We start from the raw sequence: 15,166 nt of genomic DNA on the forward strand, positions 1-15,166 counted from the left end.
GTTTTCTTAGATCTCAAAGTTTTCAAAATATTTGAATTTGAAAAAAAAAAAAATGTATGATAACAGTACAGCACTGAAAAAAAAAAAAATTTTTTTTCAACGATTGCCATTATTTAAGTATTTATTTATTATGTTTCTCAGTCAGTTCTTTGTTAAAAAAAAAAACATGTTGTAACCACAGACACCTCTAGAGCGCACGGGGATAATGGGTAGGTGTACCTTGGGCTCCCCCTCGCTGTCGCGCTCCTGGCTGCTGTCCTTGGACTGACCCTCCTCCTGTCCGTGGTCCGGCGCGGCGACCAGCTCCGTGTTGGTGGCGCGCAGGCTGTCTATCAGGCTGTTGTGCTGCTTCTGCGAGCAGGGCCGGTGCAAGGTAAATTGGCGCCCTAGGCGAAAAACCTTAATGCCCCCTCAACCCCCGGCCGAACACCCCAAAAAAAAATTTTCCTTGCCTCAAAATACATCACGTAAGCCTAAGATTTTGTCAACAATCAAACAAAAGCAGGCTTGTGTTATTTTTTTTTATTACTTTTTTACTTATTACAAATCATAAATAGGTCACCGTGGAGTTTAAATAATTACTTATATCAATATAAACATTCCAAACTGTTACAAAAATCCATTTTCATCTAGTTTCAATAATCGTTAAACATATGATATCAGCTGTTATGTGTCGTGCTGCGCCGCCCCCAGCTACTTGGCGCACTAGGCAGTTGCCTAGTTCGCCTGTATGGACGCGCCGGCCCTGTCTGCAAGCCCACGCACACACACACACCTTCACAACTGCCACACTCACAAGGTACTTTCCTTCTTAAGTAGCTTGGCTTCTGTGTTGTAGCTGTGTCCTCGGCAAAATAATTCACCAACGTTTCTTTCGGTCGACGTCGCAGTCGCCATCATCAGTGAGCAGCTACCTACCTACTTATTTGCCAAGGACACGGCTAGAGCCCAGAAGCCGAGCTACTTTAGACAATGGCCGTGAAAGCCTGCGAACATTATTACTTTCCTTCTTCCCACGATATGTGATTTGACATTTCACACTGGAATCAACACAAGAAAAATTTTTTAAAATTTTGGACCCTTTTTCCGTCTGAGTTTTGAGTAAAACAATAACCAACACTGCAGATACCACCGATGGCCACGTAAACCAGAAAAACAACAATATGAGTCTGTGTGACATTGATGCCCAAAGAGGCTGTGTCTAACTTTTAACAAGAATACAAAATGTTATTTAATATCAAGTCTGCACGAAAGTATATTGTTTTCAAGAAAATGTGAATTTTTTTTTTTTGTTTTCTGCAGTGCTAAGTATCTTAACCTATGTAAAGCTTGGATGATGATTCTTCAAAAGTTAAATGTTTTCCACTTGGCGAAAATTTTTAATGCAATCTTGGATATTTTACTACACTCACTCAAATACAATCATTCTTGATTTAAAGAATAAAAATGATGGATTTCTTTGTGGAAAATATTCCTTTATTAGCATTGGTAGGCAAAATCCATTAAAATTGAATCATAAAATATTTTATGATTTAAGTTTAATATATATAGCTATATAATTTGTAAATGATTTCATGTAAACAAAATATATACAAATATAAACATATATTTAAATATATAAAAAAATAGTTACATATATTTCTGTATGTAATTTATAAATGATTCCATGCAAAACAATCTTGTGCCATAGCTTATGGTTTCTACCATGATTAAGGCTTTTCGAAATATAACATAAATAAAAAAATAAAACATTCTGTAATTTAGTTACAAGCCACAAACAAGACGTAACGACAGCTGCAGCTAGCCACAGCCGACCAGTGGCGTAGCCAGGATTTGTGTATGGGGGGTGTTTCGAGAAGCATGGCCCCCCCATTGTATTAAAGCAGGGGGGTCCTGGGGGTCCTCCCCCGGGGAAAATTTGGATTTTAAGGTGTAAAAATAGTGCTATTTTAGCAGTTTTCGGTTCTTAAATTTAAATATTGTAATGGTAAAAATTTTATTCATTTTAATATGAAATAAATTAAAGATTTGGTGCTAAGGAAGGGGGGAGGTTGAACCCCTAACCCCCCCCCCCCCCCCTGGCTGCGCCCCTGCAGCCGACTCACGCTGATGGCGCCGGCCCGGATCTTCTTGAGGCAGCCCTCCAGCCAGTTGCGGATGGTCTGCTTGGCCACCTCCTCCTCGATGATGTACTCAAACTCCTCCCGCGCCAGCAGCTCCTCCAGCTGCAGGGCCTTGCGGATGTCGACGGACCGGTACGACAGCATGCTGCGACCATCGTTCCATATCGGCTCATCTCCCGCAGTAGCACAAGCCAACCTCAGGGGGCGGCGAGGGTAACAGTAATAAGGAGGAGATTTCTCGGTTTGATTTTTCAGCTCCATGTCGTTTTCAAAACAGGAGATTTTCGGTGTTGTTGTTTTTTTTTTTTTTTTTTTCTGTTTATTACAAAATATATTACTAAAAAAAATATGATACGTGAACGTTTCACTATACTAATTTATTGAAAACAAGTGTCAGATTGACTTAATACATAATGCACTTTTCCAATGTAACGCTTTATAATAAGCATGTCTAACTTTTCGGAACAAATAAAATAAATCTGTGAAATAGTTCTGCGTTTGAATCATGTTCTATGGTCGTAATTAAAAAAAAAATGAGCAAAAGTGTAGGTACAAACATCAAACTAAATTAAATTACTTTCTTTGAATTTAGTATTTAAAAGATTTAGGTATTTGTCGTTAGAGTCATATTGATTGAAAATGCTCATTGGTTTCATGATTTTATTGGATTTCAGTGCTTTGTGGTGTATTACTTGAATTTTAGTTTTACATTGTGTTTGACATGCTTTTCGGTGCTATTTCGGTTTTATTGCAATTCAACATTAGACTTAAATAAAGGTTATTAATATGAAACTGTTATGCCTAATTTGATGCCAACTTTGCTGTGTCTATACAGGACCATTTTTAAGTTTAATTGTATGCTGTTACAACCAAAAATTATCTATACGGCTGGTTTGAAAACAAAAATTTAAGTTCATTATATCATTATGTTTATTCCTGCATCACTGGTTACAATTTTTAAATAGTAAATTCAGTTCAAGTGTTATAATCTTATTGTGAGGCATCAAAATGTCCATATGCAACAAAAAATTCCCACTGATGTGTTGTTAAGACCAATACACACGGGATCTTTCCTGTGCAAAAAAGTGAAGAGTTATTTCAACTCTAAGCAAGCATGCAAGAAAAAAAAAAATATATTGGACAATACACATGATACAATTTTGAGTGTGCATTATTTTCGGTGAGTGACCCTACTGCAGTAAATACGGTAATTTTTTGTTTGTTTACACTGGCAATTTACAAGGAGGATAATGAAAAATAAAATATGTAGTCCCTATATCACACTAGCTAGTACAAAAGGCCTTGTACACTAGTGGCTCGCATACTCGACAGCCATTCACACAGCACAAGTTCGGTGTTAAGTCGAGGTGCCCATTCTTGCGGAAGAAAGAGGCTCGTGTGTGCTGGGCTTAAAAAAGGCTGCATGGGTATTTTGATAGATGTGTCATCTTTTACGTAGCACATGTACTAGACATACGTGGTGCTCTGTGGCCACGATCGCCGAGGCACCATGCTCATGTGGTCAGGGTAGAGGGGTCCTATCCTATCCCAGCAGCCCCGGCTTGACTAAAATTCACGAATGCCGATTTCGAACCCACTGTCATCGCCAGGGGCGCAACAACGAGGGGGGGGGGGGGCAAAGGGTATTTTGCCCCCCCCCCCCCTCTGAAACCTTGAAGTGGGGGCAAACGGGGGCAAAGAAAGTGCTGTGTAATCAATTTTTTAGATAATAAAACTGCTTAAATAGCACCATTTTCCACCTTGAAATACAAATTTTCCCCGGGGGAGGACCCCCGGACCCCCCGCTCAAATAGGAGGGATCGATGATTCTTTATAAAAAGGTATATTGCCCCCCCCCCCCCCCCCTTTGGAAATTTAGTTGTTGCGCCCCTGGTAATCGCGTCCGGCAAGATGCGAGCGAGGTTGCTACGCACTTGAGCACATCGTGGAAGGTGACGTCCTCCCCGTTGTGCAGCTTCTCCAGCTCGTAGCACATGTGCTTGAAGAGGAGCCGGTCCTTCTGGGGGTCCACCTCCAGCCTCCCCTTCAGCAGTCGCAGGATGAACTTCACCTGCAGCCACAACCACCTCTCCTGAGGACCGTACAGGCTGGTTGCTATCATCGTACATTCACGAGGACTCACCGTCGGTTCGCAGCTCACCAGTAACACCATCAAACTCAGCTCGTGTAAACAATCACAATTATTATTTACATTCAGCATTTTAACATTCCCCACAAACTGTTACCATGACGCTGAATCATAATGTACATATTTGTATTAGAAAAATATGAAGTTGTTGGCCACACTGTATGAATAACATTAGTTTACTTTTATAATTCATGTACTTATATATGATTATGTATGTTGTGTTCTCCAGCCAAATGAGACAGAATTACTCAAATTTACACTATAAATAAAAAAGTACAATAAATAAAATATAATAATTCACAAATAACATCAAAATTTATTTAAGTTATTTAAAAATTTATCAGCTACCAGTTCCTTCTTAGATAACTTTTAATTTAAACAGCAAAAAAAATGTATTTGAAAGCATTAAAAAATTAAAATTTTTATAGATAAATTTGAATAACATTTTACCAATTCTAATTCAGTCATTATGCTTTTATACTAAATCAATTTTTTTAAATTTTTTTATGTAAATTTCACAGTATATGAGCATTATTTTAATAAGAATAATTTTTATTAAAACCAAACATATTTCCATCATTTTAATTTTGAAAATATCAAAAGAATGTAAAAGAATAATACAAAATATTTTCTCAATAAAACTGGACAAGAGAGTAAAATCTATAATCTAATAGTATTAAATAAAACATTAAAACATATTTGTGTTCAATCTGTACATGAGATAAACAATGAAATAGTGTAGTGTTAGGTGTAATGAACTTGCAGGATTTTAATGTTAATTTAGGAGTTAGGTTAATTGTATATATCTTATGAATATTTTTGTAGTGGAAATACATACTTTGTTATCTCAGAGCCACGTTCACCAAGTTGCTTTAAAGCTCCATTAAGACTTTTTGTTAAGTTACTTGTAATTTTATTACTATTGTATCAGTTTAACTTTTTTCACTTACTGTTTTTAATAACAATTTTCCTACTTTAACGAAGTTTGGAATTTAGAATTAATTCAATTATTTGCATGTATTCATGATTAAGTAAGACTCTGAACTTTGACATTCCGTTGTTATAGTTTGAGTTTGTGGAGTAATTACTCCCAGAAATCGCACATAGCTGTACTTATCTTCAAGAATACATGAGTGGTCGTTTATTTGACTACGCAAAAAATTTCAATAAATATTTTGTGTGTTTCTCACAACACTGTTTTAGTGTTCGCTCAAATAAAGCCTTCCTCCTGTAACCCCTCTAGCGAGCGGGGGGAGGGAGGGGAGACAAAAAAGCCACCCCTGCTGCCCCCACGGAGACACAGCTCACCCTGAGGACCGGGATCACGCCCCGCTGGTGGATGTCGACCATGTTCCACGTGTTCTGGAAGTTCCGTATGTCGGCGTAGGACAACAGGGCGTCCTCCTCGTTCGAGTAGAACAGCGAGAAGTTCTCCATGATAATGGCTGCAAACAAAAACATTAAGGGTGTAAGTCCCATTCCAAATTATTATATTATATTAACATTTAACACTGTTAAACTTGTAGATTTTTGAGTGGTAGAACTTCAAAATTTATATATACATATTTTGCTTATTGACGTGACAACGTATAATAAATCGATGAACGCCGGCTGCACGCACGAAAAAGTGTCCCGTTGCGCCCATTGTCCTGTTACACTGTGTCCCGTTACGCTCATTGTACGCTTGCGCCGCATCTATCTCTCTTCCACTCGATTGGAACAACCATCGATTTGACTTTTTCGAGGCACATTAAACTTGAAACACTCCCATTCGTTTTCTTCTTTTCCCATCACCGTCCTATCCTTAACAGAATAACACACATTGGAAGAAGTTAAATAGCAAACATGTATAAAAGTTATAGTTAAAATAATCTGTTCGTTAAAGTAATAAACATATTTGAATTAATGAGTGCAAATAAAAGAAAATTTATCAATTAAATTGTAGATTTCTTTTCACTCCTCCTTTGTCTCCGTACAAAATAGTGATAATTCAATAAAAATTATTCAATTTTATTTATAAAAGTATGCAATCATTTCATCAATGTTTTGTTATGAAGTTGTCACGTTAAACTATCGTCCGTAAATCGACTTTACAGACAACCAATTTTTTTAAAGTTTTTTTTCATAATTATCTGGTAAAGTTGAATTTAGAACATTTTTGTGCAGTATGGATAAGGAAAACCAACTGGAATAAATAACTGGAAATGTTTGAGTTTACAAGCAATGCTGGAAGCTACTGTGTGGTATGGTTTAAAAATTCTTTCATAAAAAATATTTTATTAAATTTAGCTTTTTAAAATCGTAATGTATTTTTCCCAAGTTACCATTAAGTTAAACACATTTGACTGAAATTTCAGTTTTCGAATTACCAACATCAAAAAAGAAAATTAAAAAATAATTGTAAACATTGAACACACGTACATCTGAAATAGATACAGTCTTCATCTGAGTGGTAACATAGCATGTTTCATCCTCAGATTGCAGTGTGAATTTTAATGGCAATTTACTCTCTCTTTCCAATGCACAATATTTCCTATTAGCCTTGTCCTTTTTTCAGTATGCTTCATAATTTAATGCAAAATATACAAAAAATTGTTAAAAAGGAAAATTTTGAATTTGAACTTGAATTTAGGAAATACGTTTTCTTGTTGTAATTAATCAAAAGAATCTTCTGATAATATTCGATTCCTGCTTTTAAAAAAATATAGCTAAAAGAAACCATCATAGTTCCAACCGTTTTTGCCATCAAACGTTTTTAATTTCATTTAATATCAAAAATATGGCTATGTCTGATCATAGATTATAATTAATGGAATGTATTTTTATAAGTAGTGACCAACTGCTATGAATAGTTTCTTCTATAAAATATGAATTGGTGTTTGAAAATTATTTTTTTTAATGTTTACAACTGTAATACGTAATACTGTCAAAATGCACTATTTTATGGTCTTAAAAAAAATCAACAAATAGTAAAATTGAAATAAAATTTAAACTTATTATAAATATTAAACATATGCGAAATAATAATTTAAATGTTAAACAGCCAGGTACATCTGTACTGCAGTCCGAGGGAGAGGTGACCCTCAATGCGGGGGAGAACGGCGGACGCACCGACCAGCAGGTTGAGCATGATGTAGGTGATGATGACGTAGAAGGAGCAGAAGTAGACGAGGGAGGCGGTGAAGTTGCCGCAGTCTGTCTCCCAGTAGTTGTCGGCCGGGGTGCAGTACGGGGGCTGGACCATGCAGTCGTGCATGATCTTGTTCCAGTCCTCCCCGGTCACGATGCGGAACAGCATCGCCACGCCCGTCACCGGGGACTCAAAGTTCGCCCGCCTGCGGGCCGGCACGTTTCCTTCCAAGGCCTGAACTTCATGAGGGATCTTACTGGAGAACTTGGGGTGGAGGGGGTTATGGAATAGCCCCTAGAGGAAAGTGGGTTTCAAGGGTCCTCTTAGGAAAATTTAAAAAAATTAATTCTTTAAAAAAATTTTAAGCCAATCTGGAACTTGGAACTTGACAGTGTTTTGTCAATTATTTACCTTGTGAAATTGTTCTGTTTTTATAATTATTAAAATTAATTACATTCATGTTAATAATGAATATTGGTTTTACATTTAATGCCAAAAAATTTACGTAGCAAGAGTGTCAGTAACTAAAAGGGCTGGAGCGTAGCCGTGCTAGTTGTGTGGACCTGGACGATGCTGTTCAAGACGCTGTTCAAAGTCTTCTCATAACAGATGGCTGATGTTGAAATACAGTAACCAAATTTTCATATTAGTTTCATAATTATTATGTATTCATTCCAGGTAACAGAAATAAGCAGCAAATAATTTAAAAGATAAATAACTGATATTCCAAATTATACACACACCACACACATCACATATTAGCATGAAAGGTAGCCTTTATCCCCCTCCCCCTCTTAACCAGCAAACCATCCTACTGAACTGACTGACTCAAAATGGATTAAATGAGTAGAAAAAAAAAACAAATTGTAAATGGGCAAAATATTGTCTTCATCTAAAGATAGTAGTATAGTAGCATAAGTAATATATGTAAATAATTAAATATGTACATGTATGGTAAGTTTCTGATCCCAAAGAAACGTCCTTTTAAATTGTAGCAGAAGTAAATTTGTGAGGAATAATTCCGACACTAGTGCATGTGTACATTTTAATAAAATAGAAAAAACATTCTTCAGGGCTGTTTGAAGCTAAAATTTTATATATTCAGCTGATGACGAAAGGACGAAACCTATAAAAACATGCTGGCTAGCTTAAAACATGCAAGCAATGTGAAAACTTCACAGTACTTCACATGTCACAAATGTTGAACTCTGCCGTGGGGTGGGAGTCGGGTCGTACCTGCCGATTCCCTCTCCGTACTTGACGGTCCCAAAGAGGATGGTGCCAGCGAGGGCGTAGAAGAAGACGAGCAGGAACATGCCGAAGATGATGAAGAAGCTCTTGCACACGGACACACCAACGGTCAGCATGAGCATCTTCAGAGTGGCGTGCTTGCCCGTGATGGTGAAGAACCGCAGTATGACCACCATGAAGCCAATGGAGTACGACAGGTCGTTCTTATCACAGCAGACCATCACAATGGTTAAGTGCAGTTCAGTTCACAAAATTATAGAACAGTCAAATTTTGATTCCATCAATGTTTTATACTAACAAAACCTCGGATTTCTGCACTCTGCAAAGATCTACTGGCTTATACTTTATACATGGCGTGCATTAATTCAGTGTAATGAAATTTATAATAAAAAAAAAAGTTAAATAATCAAACTAACATTTTAAGAACATGCGGATATCATGGTTAAATTTTTATCCTTGATAGAAAAGTGAAGAATTAGTACAAACGTGATGAACACTTCTTACAAGAAAACGTTGCTTGTTGAAAGAATCCAATGATGTACAACTTTGCAAACGACACAAGGATACTTACAGAATGTTTGACATATGCCGTGCTTAGCAGGCATATTGATGTGTACACAAATAATGAGCAACACTTTTGCTTCAGCTTTTCTCTAAAATATTTTTAGTAATTTTCATTATTTAAATACTATTTTATTTCAATTATTACAAAACTCATAAAATTTTTAAAATATACATCTGCTCCCAATTTTTTTGTATTAGGTATATTTCCCACCATTTGAGTTCAATTAAAACTTTAAAAAATAAAACTCTCTATAGGAATATTTAAGGGAATTAAATATTTGTTCTTTTGTACCAAAACTTCTTTAAAGTGTCAAAGGATGAGTGAATATTAATAGCACTAAAGCATAACTGATTAAAAAAAATATTTTTGTGGACATACGCCATATTGGGTTATCTGGTCACTGTATGTCGTAGAGAAACCTTATTAACAGACAAAAAGGATGAATATGCCAAACACACACAGAAAACATGCCAAAATAATCCTTTTGATATTAAATCAGTCTTCTCCGTTGCAAGAATCATTCAAAGAACGTACAGCATAATTATTTTAATTCATTAAGACAGAAAAAACCTCATCTGGAAACTGTCTCGACAGACTTTCACAGCATGTTTTACAAGCGCGGGACACCACAGAACAGGGAGAGACCTGTAAAGTGGCGTTGATATTAAATCAGTCTTCTCCGTTGCAAGAATCATTCAAAGAACGTACAGCATTATTATTTTAATTCATTAAGACAGAAAACACCTCAACTGGGAAATGACTCGACAGCATGTTTCGCGAGCGCGGGGCACCACAGGACAGGGGCAGAGACCTGCAAGGTGGCGTTGATGAAGACCCACATGACCCCCAGCACGGACACCAGCAGGTCGTAGCGGTTGCGCCGCGACTGCCAGTAGCCGTGCGGCAGGAAGGCTATGTTCTTCATCACCACCTCGACCACGAATACGACCGTGAGGACGGTGCTCACCGTGGCCAGGAGGCGGGTGTGGGCCTTGTCTTCTCGCCACTGGAAGAAGGGGGCACACCTTCCAGGCCTCCGCGAACGTTCCACATCTCAAACACCAAGACTTAAGGGGCCCGCCTCGTCAGGGGTGTATGTGTGTTAGTGATGCGGGATGATAAGCGCGACGCCCGCTGGTATTTCTAGCGCGGTGTAGCCTCTAAGCGCAAGGCTCTGAACTGGTGCGCAGTCTTCTCGTCGTCACAGGATAACTGTGAAATTTGAGCGGTGACCATAACGTTATGTGGTATAAAAATAAAGATACAGGTGTAATGCAAGTCTCTTAATTGCTTTCAAGAATCTGTACCGGATGTTTTACGCCTAAAAATTACTCTGAAAACATGCGTTTTAGCCATTTTAACTCTTCTAAAAATATAGTTTTAAAACTTAATCCAAAATCAAAAGTACTTTTCGGCCCTCAGCGAACTCTTAAATGCTCTTCGTAAGCAGACTCCACTCGGATATCTTAAGTGGTTTTCAAATCGCGTTGTTTTTCCTGAAGCTCTGCGCACCATATGTGTGCCCGGGTAGGCGGGGCCCTTAATACAAAAAAAAAAGGGTTCCCACTCTCTTACTTCGGCCAATTTCTCTGTCTCATCCAACAATTTTTTTCTCCTGTCTCCTCAGCACAGTTTGCAAGCTAACAGATATGTTATAATACACATTATTATAAAAAAAAACACTTCAACAAACATAAATGCCTGTCACTAGAGCCCCAGCTCTTGGCCGCAGGTGCCGGGCACAGCCTTCCGCCCGCCAGCTGTCCTGTGGCGGGACAGCATGGAAGAAGGCCGCCCACCAGTTCCATTCACCCTCGGGTGAGAACCCAGGACGGCGACAATCGCACGTTGAGAAAAATTACAACCAGTTGTGTCGGCACATCCCTGACATTAAATAGATTCCTCTACAAGGTCTTCCATTAGTGGGAAGCAGTAGCGGATCCAGAGGGGGGTCTAAGGGGCTCAAGCCCCCTCCAAAAGCATCTGGGTCCACTATTGTTTTAGTGTTTGCCTTGATAAAGCCAAGCCTCAGCTGGGTCAAGCCCCTCCCAAACCAAAATCCTGGATCCGCCACTGGTGGGAAGTAAACGTTAGGTACTGATGCCTGATGGGACAGTGAGCCCTCACGCACCGACACACACAGGAGGCTGCTGTTGATGAGCACCGTCACCGCGATGAAACGCTTGAACATGATGTTCTGTGTGATGTCGTACATCAGCGCGCGTATCTTCTTCCCGTCCGGCCGTCGTGGCAGGTGCAGCGGCTGAGCTATCTTCAGTCTCTTCTTGAGATCGCACCTGAAGCCGAGAGCAACAATTTGGAACACGTAACTGAAACAGACCATTCACAACAGACAAGATACAGGACTTCATTAACCCACATAATATTATGTTGCACAGTAAATGGGAGATGATAATGCAGTACTACCTGCAATTTTATCTCCCTAAAAATACTATTTTTTTACTAAGTTAGTAGCAGATCATACCAGGAGCGTACACAGTGGGAGAATCTCCCCTCCACCACCCCAAAAATACTAAAATACCTATCACTCCTACCAACAAATGGAAAGAATTTGAAAGCAAACAACTGGTGAAGTGGCTAATAACAACCCCACCCCAGAAATGAAATTCTGCATATTCTCCTGGATCTAAAGTTTGTTTTTTTTTCTTCATGCAAAACAGTTTTTTCTAAGATTTGTTCTCAACGGTGTTCACATAAATGGACTTACCAACGCCTCTGGTCAACTGTCAGTAGTGCTGTCCCCTTGTTTTCAGAATAATTGGCGATCACAACGCCGACAAATAACGTCAAGCCAATCATGCAGCCCAGGAAGATGTAGATGTGTATGTAGATAGCATGAACCTGTGAATTAGCATCAATGCTATGAAAGTAATTATATACCACCACACTTACACTACAATATGTAGATCAGCACATGTATTGGCCAAATAACTTGACATATTCAAACATTTATTGATTATAAACCATGGGTGCAACAAGCATTTTTTTTTTAGGGAACAACCATGAAATTTTGTTTTTATATTTGAAGCTTATAACTATTCTGAAATTATTTTTTTTACTTACAAATCATGACGTTTATGTGAAGAGATACTTTAAAAATAACAAAAAATATATTTAAAGTCATTGCTATTCTGTCCTATTTTATGAATATGACTGAATTATATACTATAAACAGGGAAACAAATTAATAAATAATGTAACTTCACCTAAGCAAAAAATTTAAAAAAATTAAGTACAAAGTCCGGAACATAATCGTCCGGAAAGCCTGATGGTCCAGCACTACATAATAATGTACGGACTTGCCAACTAAGCAAACTTACGCTAAAAAGCTATAATTTTTTAGCTAAGGTCGAAAAACCCTTTCACAGCACGCACACAAGTGGCAGTTGGAATCACTCTGTGCAGCCCGGAAATAGTTCGGTTTATAGATAAATTTAGTTTTCGCCTGTGATCTCATGTTTCTGCTGAACAATATTTGCAGCCGAACACCATTGTGCATACATATTAGCTCTACCACTTAGCTTTTATCAATAAAGGGATGTACCGCCTGTTTGATCCGACATTTTTGATAATCCGGCACCAGCAAAGTCCCGAATGTGCTGGACTGTCGGAAGTTTACTGCATCATATTGTTCTGCCTATTACTAAATATTTAGTTAAAACTTGTGAAACAATAACTTTTTGCATTATTTCCTCGAGATAAACTGCAGTGCTACATTCTTAAATACTATTTTATCAAAAATGTGTTGCTTTGTTAACATAAGCACCCAGGTGCACTGAATATCTGATCATTTTTAAATGTTATTTGTTTCAATGGTATTTATTTTTGAAAATGTTAACTATTATATTTTATTTTTAGTATGTTTAATTTTTCGATACTAAATTGATGTTTCACTTATGTTGGCCCATGCAAAGTTTTACTGAAAATAAAATAATTACTATTTGTAAAAGATTAAAAAAAACAAAATGGTTATGATTATTAGCAACGATCGGTAACACGACCCTTTCGATTAAAGAAGACACTTAACAGTTTAATTCAAAGCCCACATGAAACTGAAAGCAGGTGACTACGTAATGGGTCTTTTGTGGCAGTGATCGCAGAAGAGGGTCATAGGTTCACTGACCACTTTAAATAACTTTTGTTGCGTGCCCGTGCCACAATCAAAGGACACCGACATCAGTTCCCCCCACTGTAATTCCCTACGTGCGCACAGGACTTTGCCGGCACCTGGAGGCTGGCAACCCGCCACGCAGCCATCTGCTCACCACCCCTCTTTGTGCCTTGAGAAGAGCAATGAGTTTAAAAAAACTAAAAAACACGCTTTTATAGAAAATTGAACTAAAAAATAGAAAATAAATTTTAATAAATTTGAATTAAAAATAGTGTAAAAAAATGTATTTTATTTTAAAAAAGCGTTGGGTGCTTTTTAAGATATATTATCAAAATGATAATTCTTCTACCTACTCTTATCTGACAATAAAATAATTATAACTATAGACACCAAGCAACCCACGCTTTTTTTAAATAAAATACATTTCTTTTATTTTACACTATTTTTAATTCAAATTTATTAAAATTTATTTTCTATTTTTTAGTTCAAATTTCTATAAAAGCATGTTTCTTAGTTTTTTTAAACTATTATTTATTACTAATAGTGGCATGTGACCTCGCCTCTTACTTATTGGCCTAGAGATTTAACATACACAGCCGTGTTATGAACGTGTATCATATAAATCATATAAATCACACAACACATTATGTTAATTGAATTTTACCCAAATATTTATATAGTGTAAGAAATAATTTTTCCGCTTGAATTATTAAGGGGAAGGGATGTGTCCCCTCTCTATCCCCCCCCCCCCCCCGCCCTGGTTACAGCTCCTGTGTACAAACAAATATGCATGTGACCTTATGACATTTATAACTACTGTGATGGAACTTAGTTACTTAACCTCTACTTTCCTGAATTTTGATTTATTTTTAATACTTAACTTGTATTTTAAATGCTAATTACAAATAAACTGTCATTAATCCCAATAATATTAAAGATGAAGTCTAATAATTGCTCTGTGAAATTTAAAAACTCTTTGCTTCTGCTGATCATGCCACAAGGAAGAAATAAACTACTACCTAGAATCACAATCTTGCACTACTACATAGTATTAACAACAAATAACTTTCATGCAAAAATAATTTTGGTCAGCTGTGGCTACTTGTCAAATGACATCTTTAACAACTGGATCAGAAAATCACGCTATTCTATAGGAATAAATAAAATATCTAATATTGGCAACATTTTAAATCATAAATCACTGTATGTAGGCCTATATTTATGTAGCTTCAACCCAAAAACAACTTCCGCAACATTTTAAATAACTTTCTTAAGTTCATTCAATTTATACACATTAATATACAATATGTCATAAATTGAGCCACGATAACCTACTTGATTGGATATCAGTAAAGTTCTGTAACACATTAAAAAATAAATATGATGAACTGATCCACTACCATTCAAAAAACACCATGCTATGCCAGTAAAAATATAGATACATACATCTATCTACCAGTAATAACAATTTGTATCATTGAAGATGCCAATAATATGCTTCAAATAATAAACATAAAATAAATAAACAATACTGTACATACATACGTACATTAAAATAATAAAAGGAGCAATTTTTAAAAAAGAAACATTTGGCAGCTTAGATGTCTGTAGCAACATTCAAAGAAACATTATTCAGTTTTTAAAATGGAAAAACTGCATGGAATTGTCACATATAACACAACACCGCCTCAGTCATAACTTCACCTTCTAAGGATAACGCACCTATAATATGCATAAATGACTGTTCTGGTGTCTTTAAAATAAAACACAATGTTTTCATGCATACTTAAACCAACCTAAGTATGCTATCAACATT

General features: G+C 37.0%; 1 protein-coding gene across 2 annotated transcripts in view; it reads right to left on the reverse strand.

Annotated features, from left to right (window-relative positions):
* The window catches only part of LOC134542137 (sodium leak channel NALCN), a 59,522-nt gene that overhangs the window by 2,898 nt on the left and 41,458 nt on the right, over positions 1-15,166 (reverse strand). For both annotated transcript variants that reach the window (XM_063386111.1, XM_063386110.1), the window contains exons 21-29: positions 11,947-12,080; positions 11,350-11,515; positions 10,030-10,224; positions 8,639-8,856; positions 7,384-7,607; positions 5,581-5,717; positions 4,058-4,194; positions 2,106-2,268; positions 220-351 (exon numbers count right to left, since the gene is read on the reverse strand). In XM_063386111.1, the coding sequence (XP_063242181.1) occupies positions 220-351; positions 2,106-2,268; positions 4,058-4,194; positions 5,581-5,717; positions 7,384-7,607; positions 8,639-8,856; positions 10,030-10,224; positions 11,350-11,515; positions 11,947-12,080 (1,506 nt within the window). The remainder of the gene's footprint in view (positions 1-219; positions 352-2,105; positions 2,269-4,057; positions 4,195-5,580; positions 5,718-7,383; positions 7,608-8,638; positions 8,857-10,029; positions 10,225-11,349; positions 11,516-11,946; positions 12,081-15,166) is intronic.

Source organism: Bacillus rossius (assembly GCF_032445375.1).
Source record: "Bacillus rossius redtenbacheri isolate Brsri chromosome 4 unlocalized genomic scaffold, Brsri_v3 Brsri_v3_scf4_2, whole genome shotgun sequence".
Taxonomy (NCBI): domain Eukaryota; kingdom Metazoa; phylum Arthropoda; class Insecta; order Phasmatodea; family Bacillidae; genus Bacillus; species Bacillus rossius.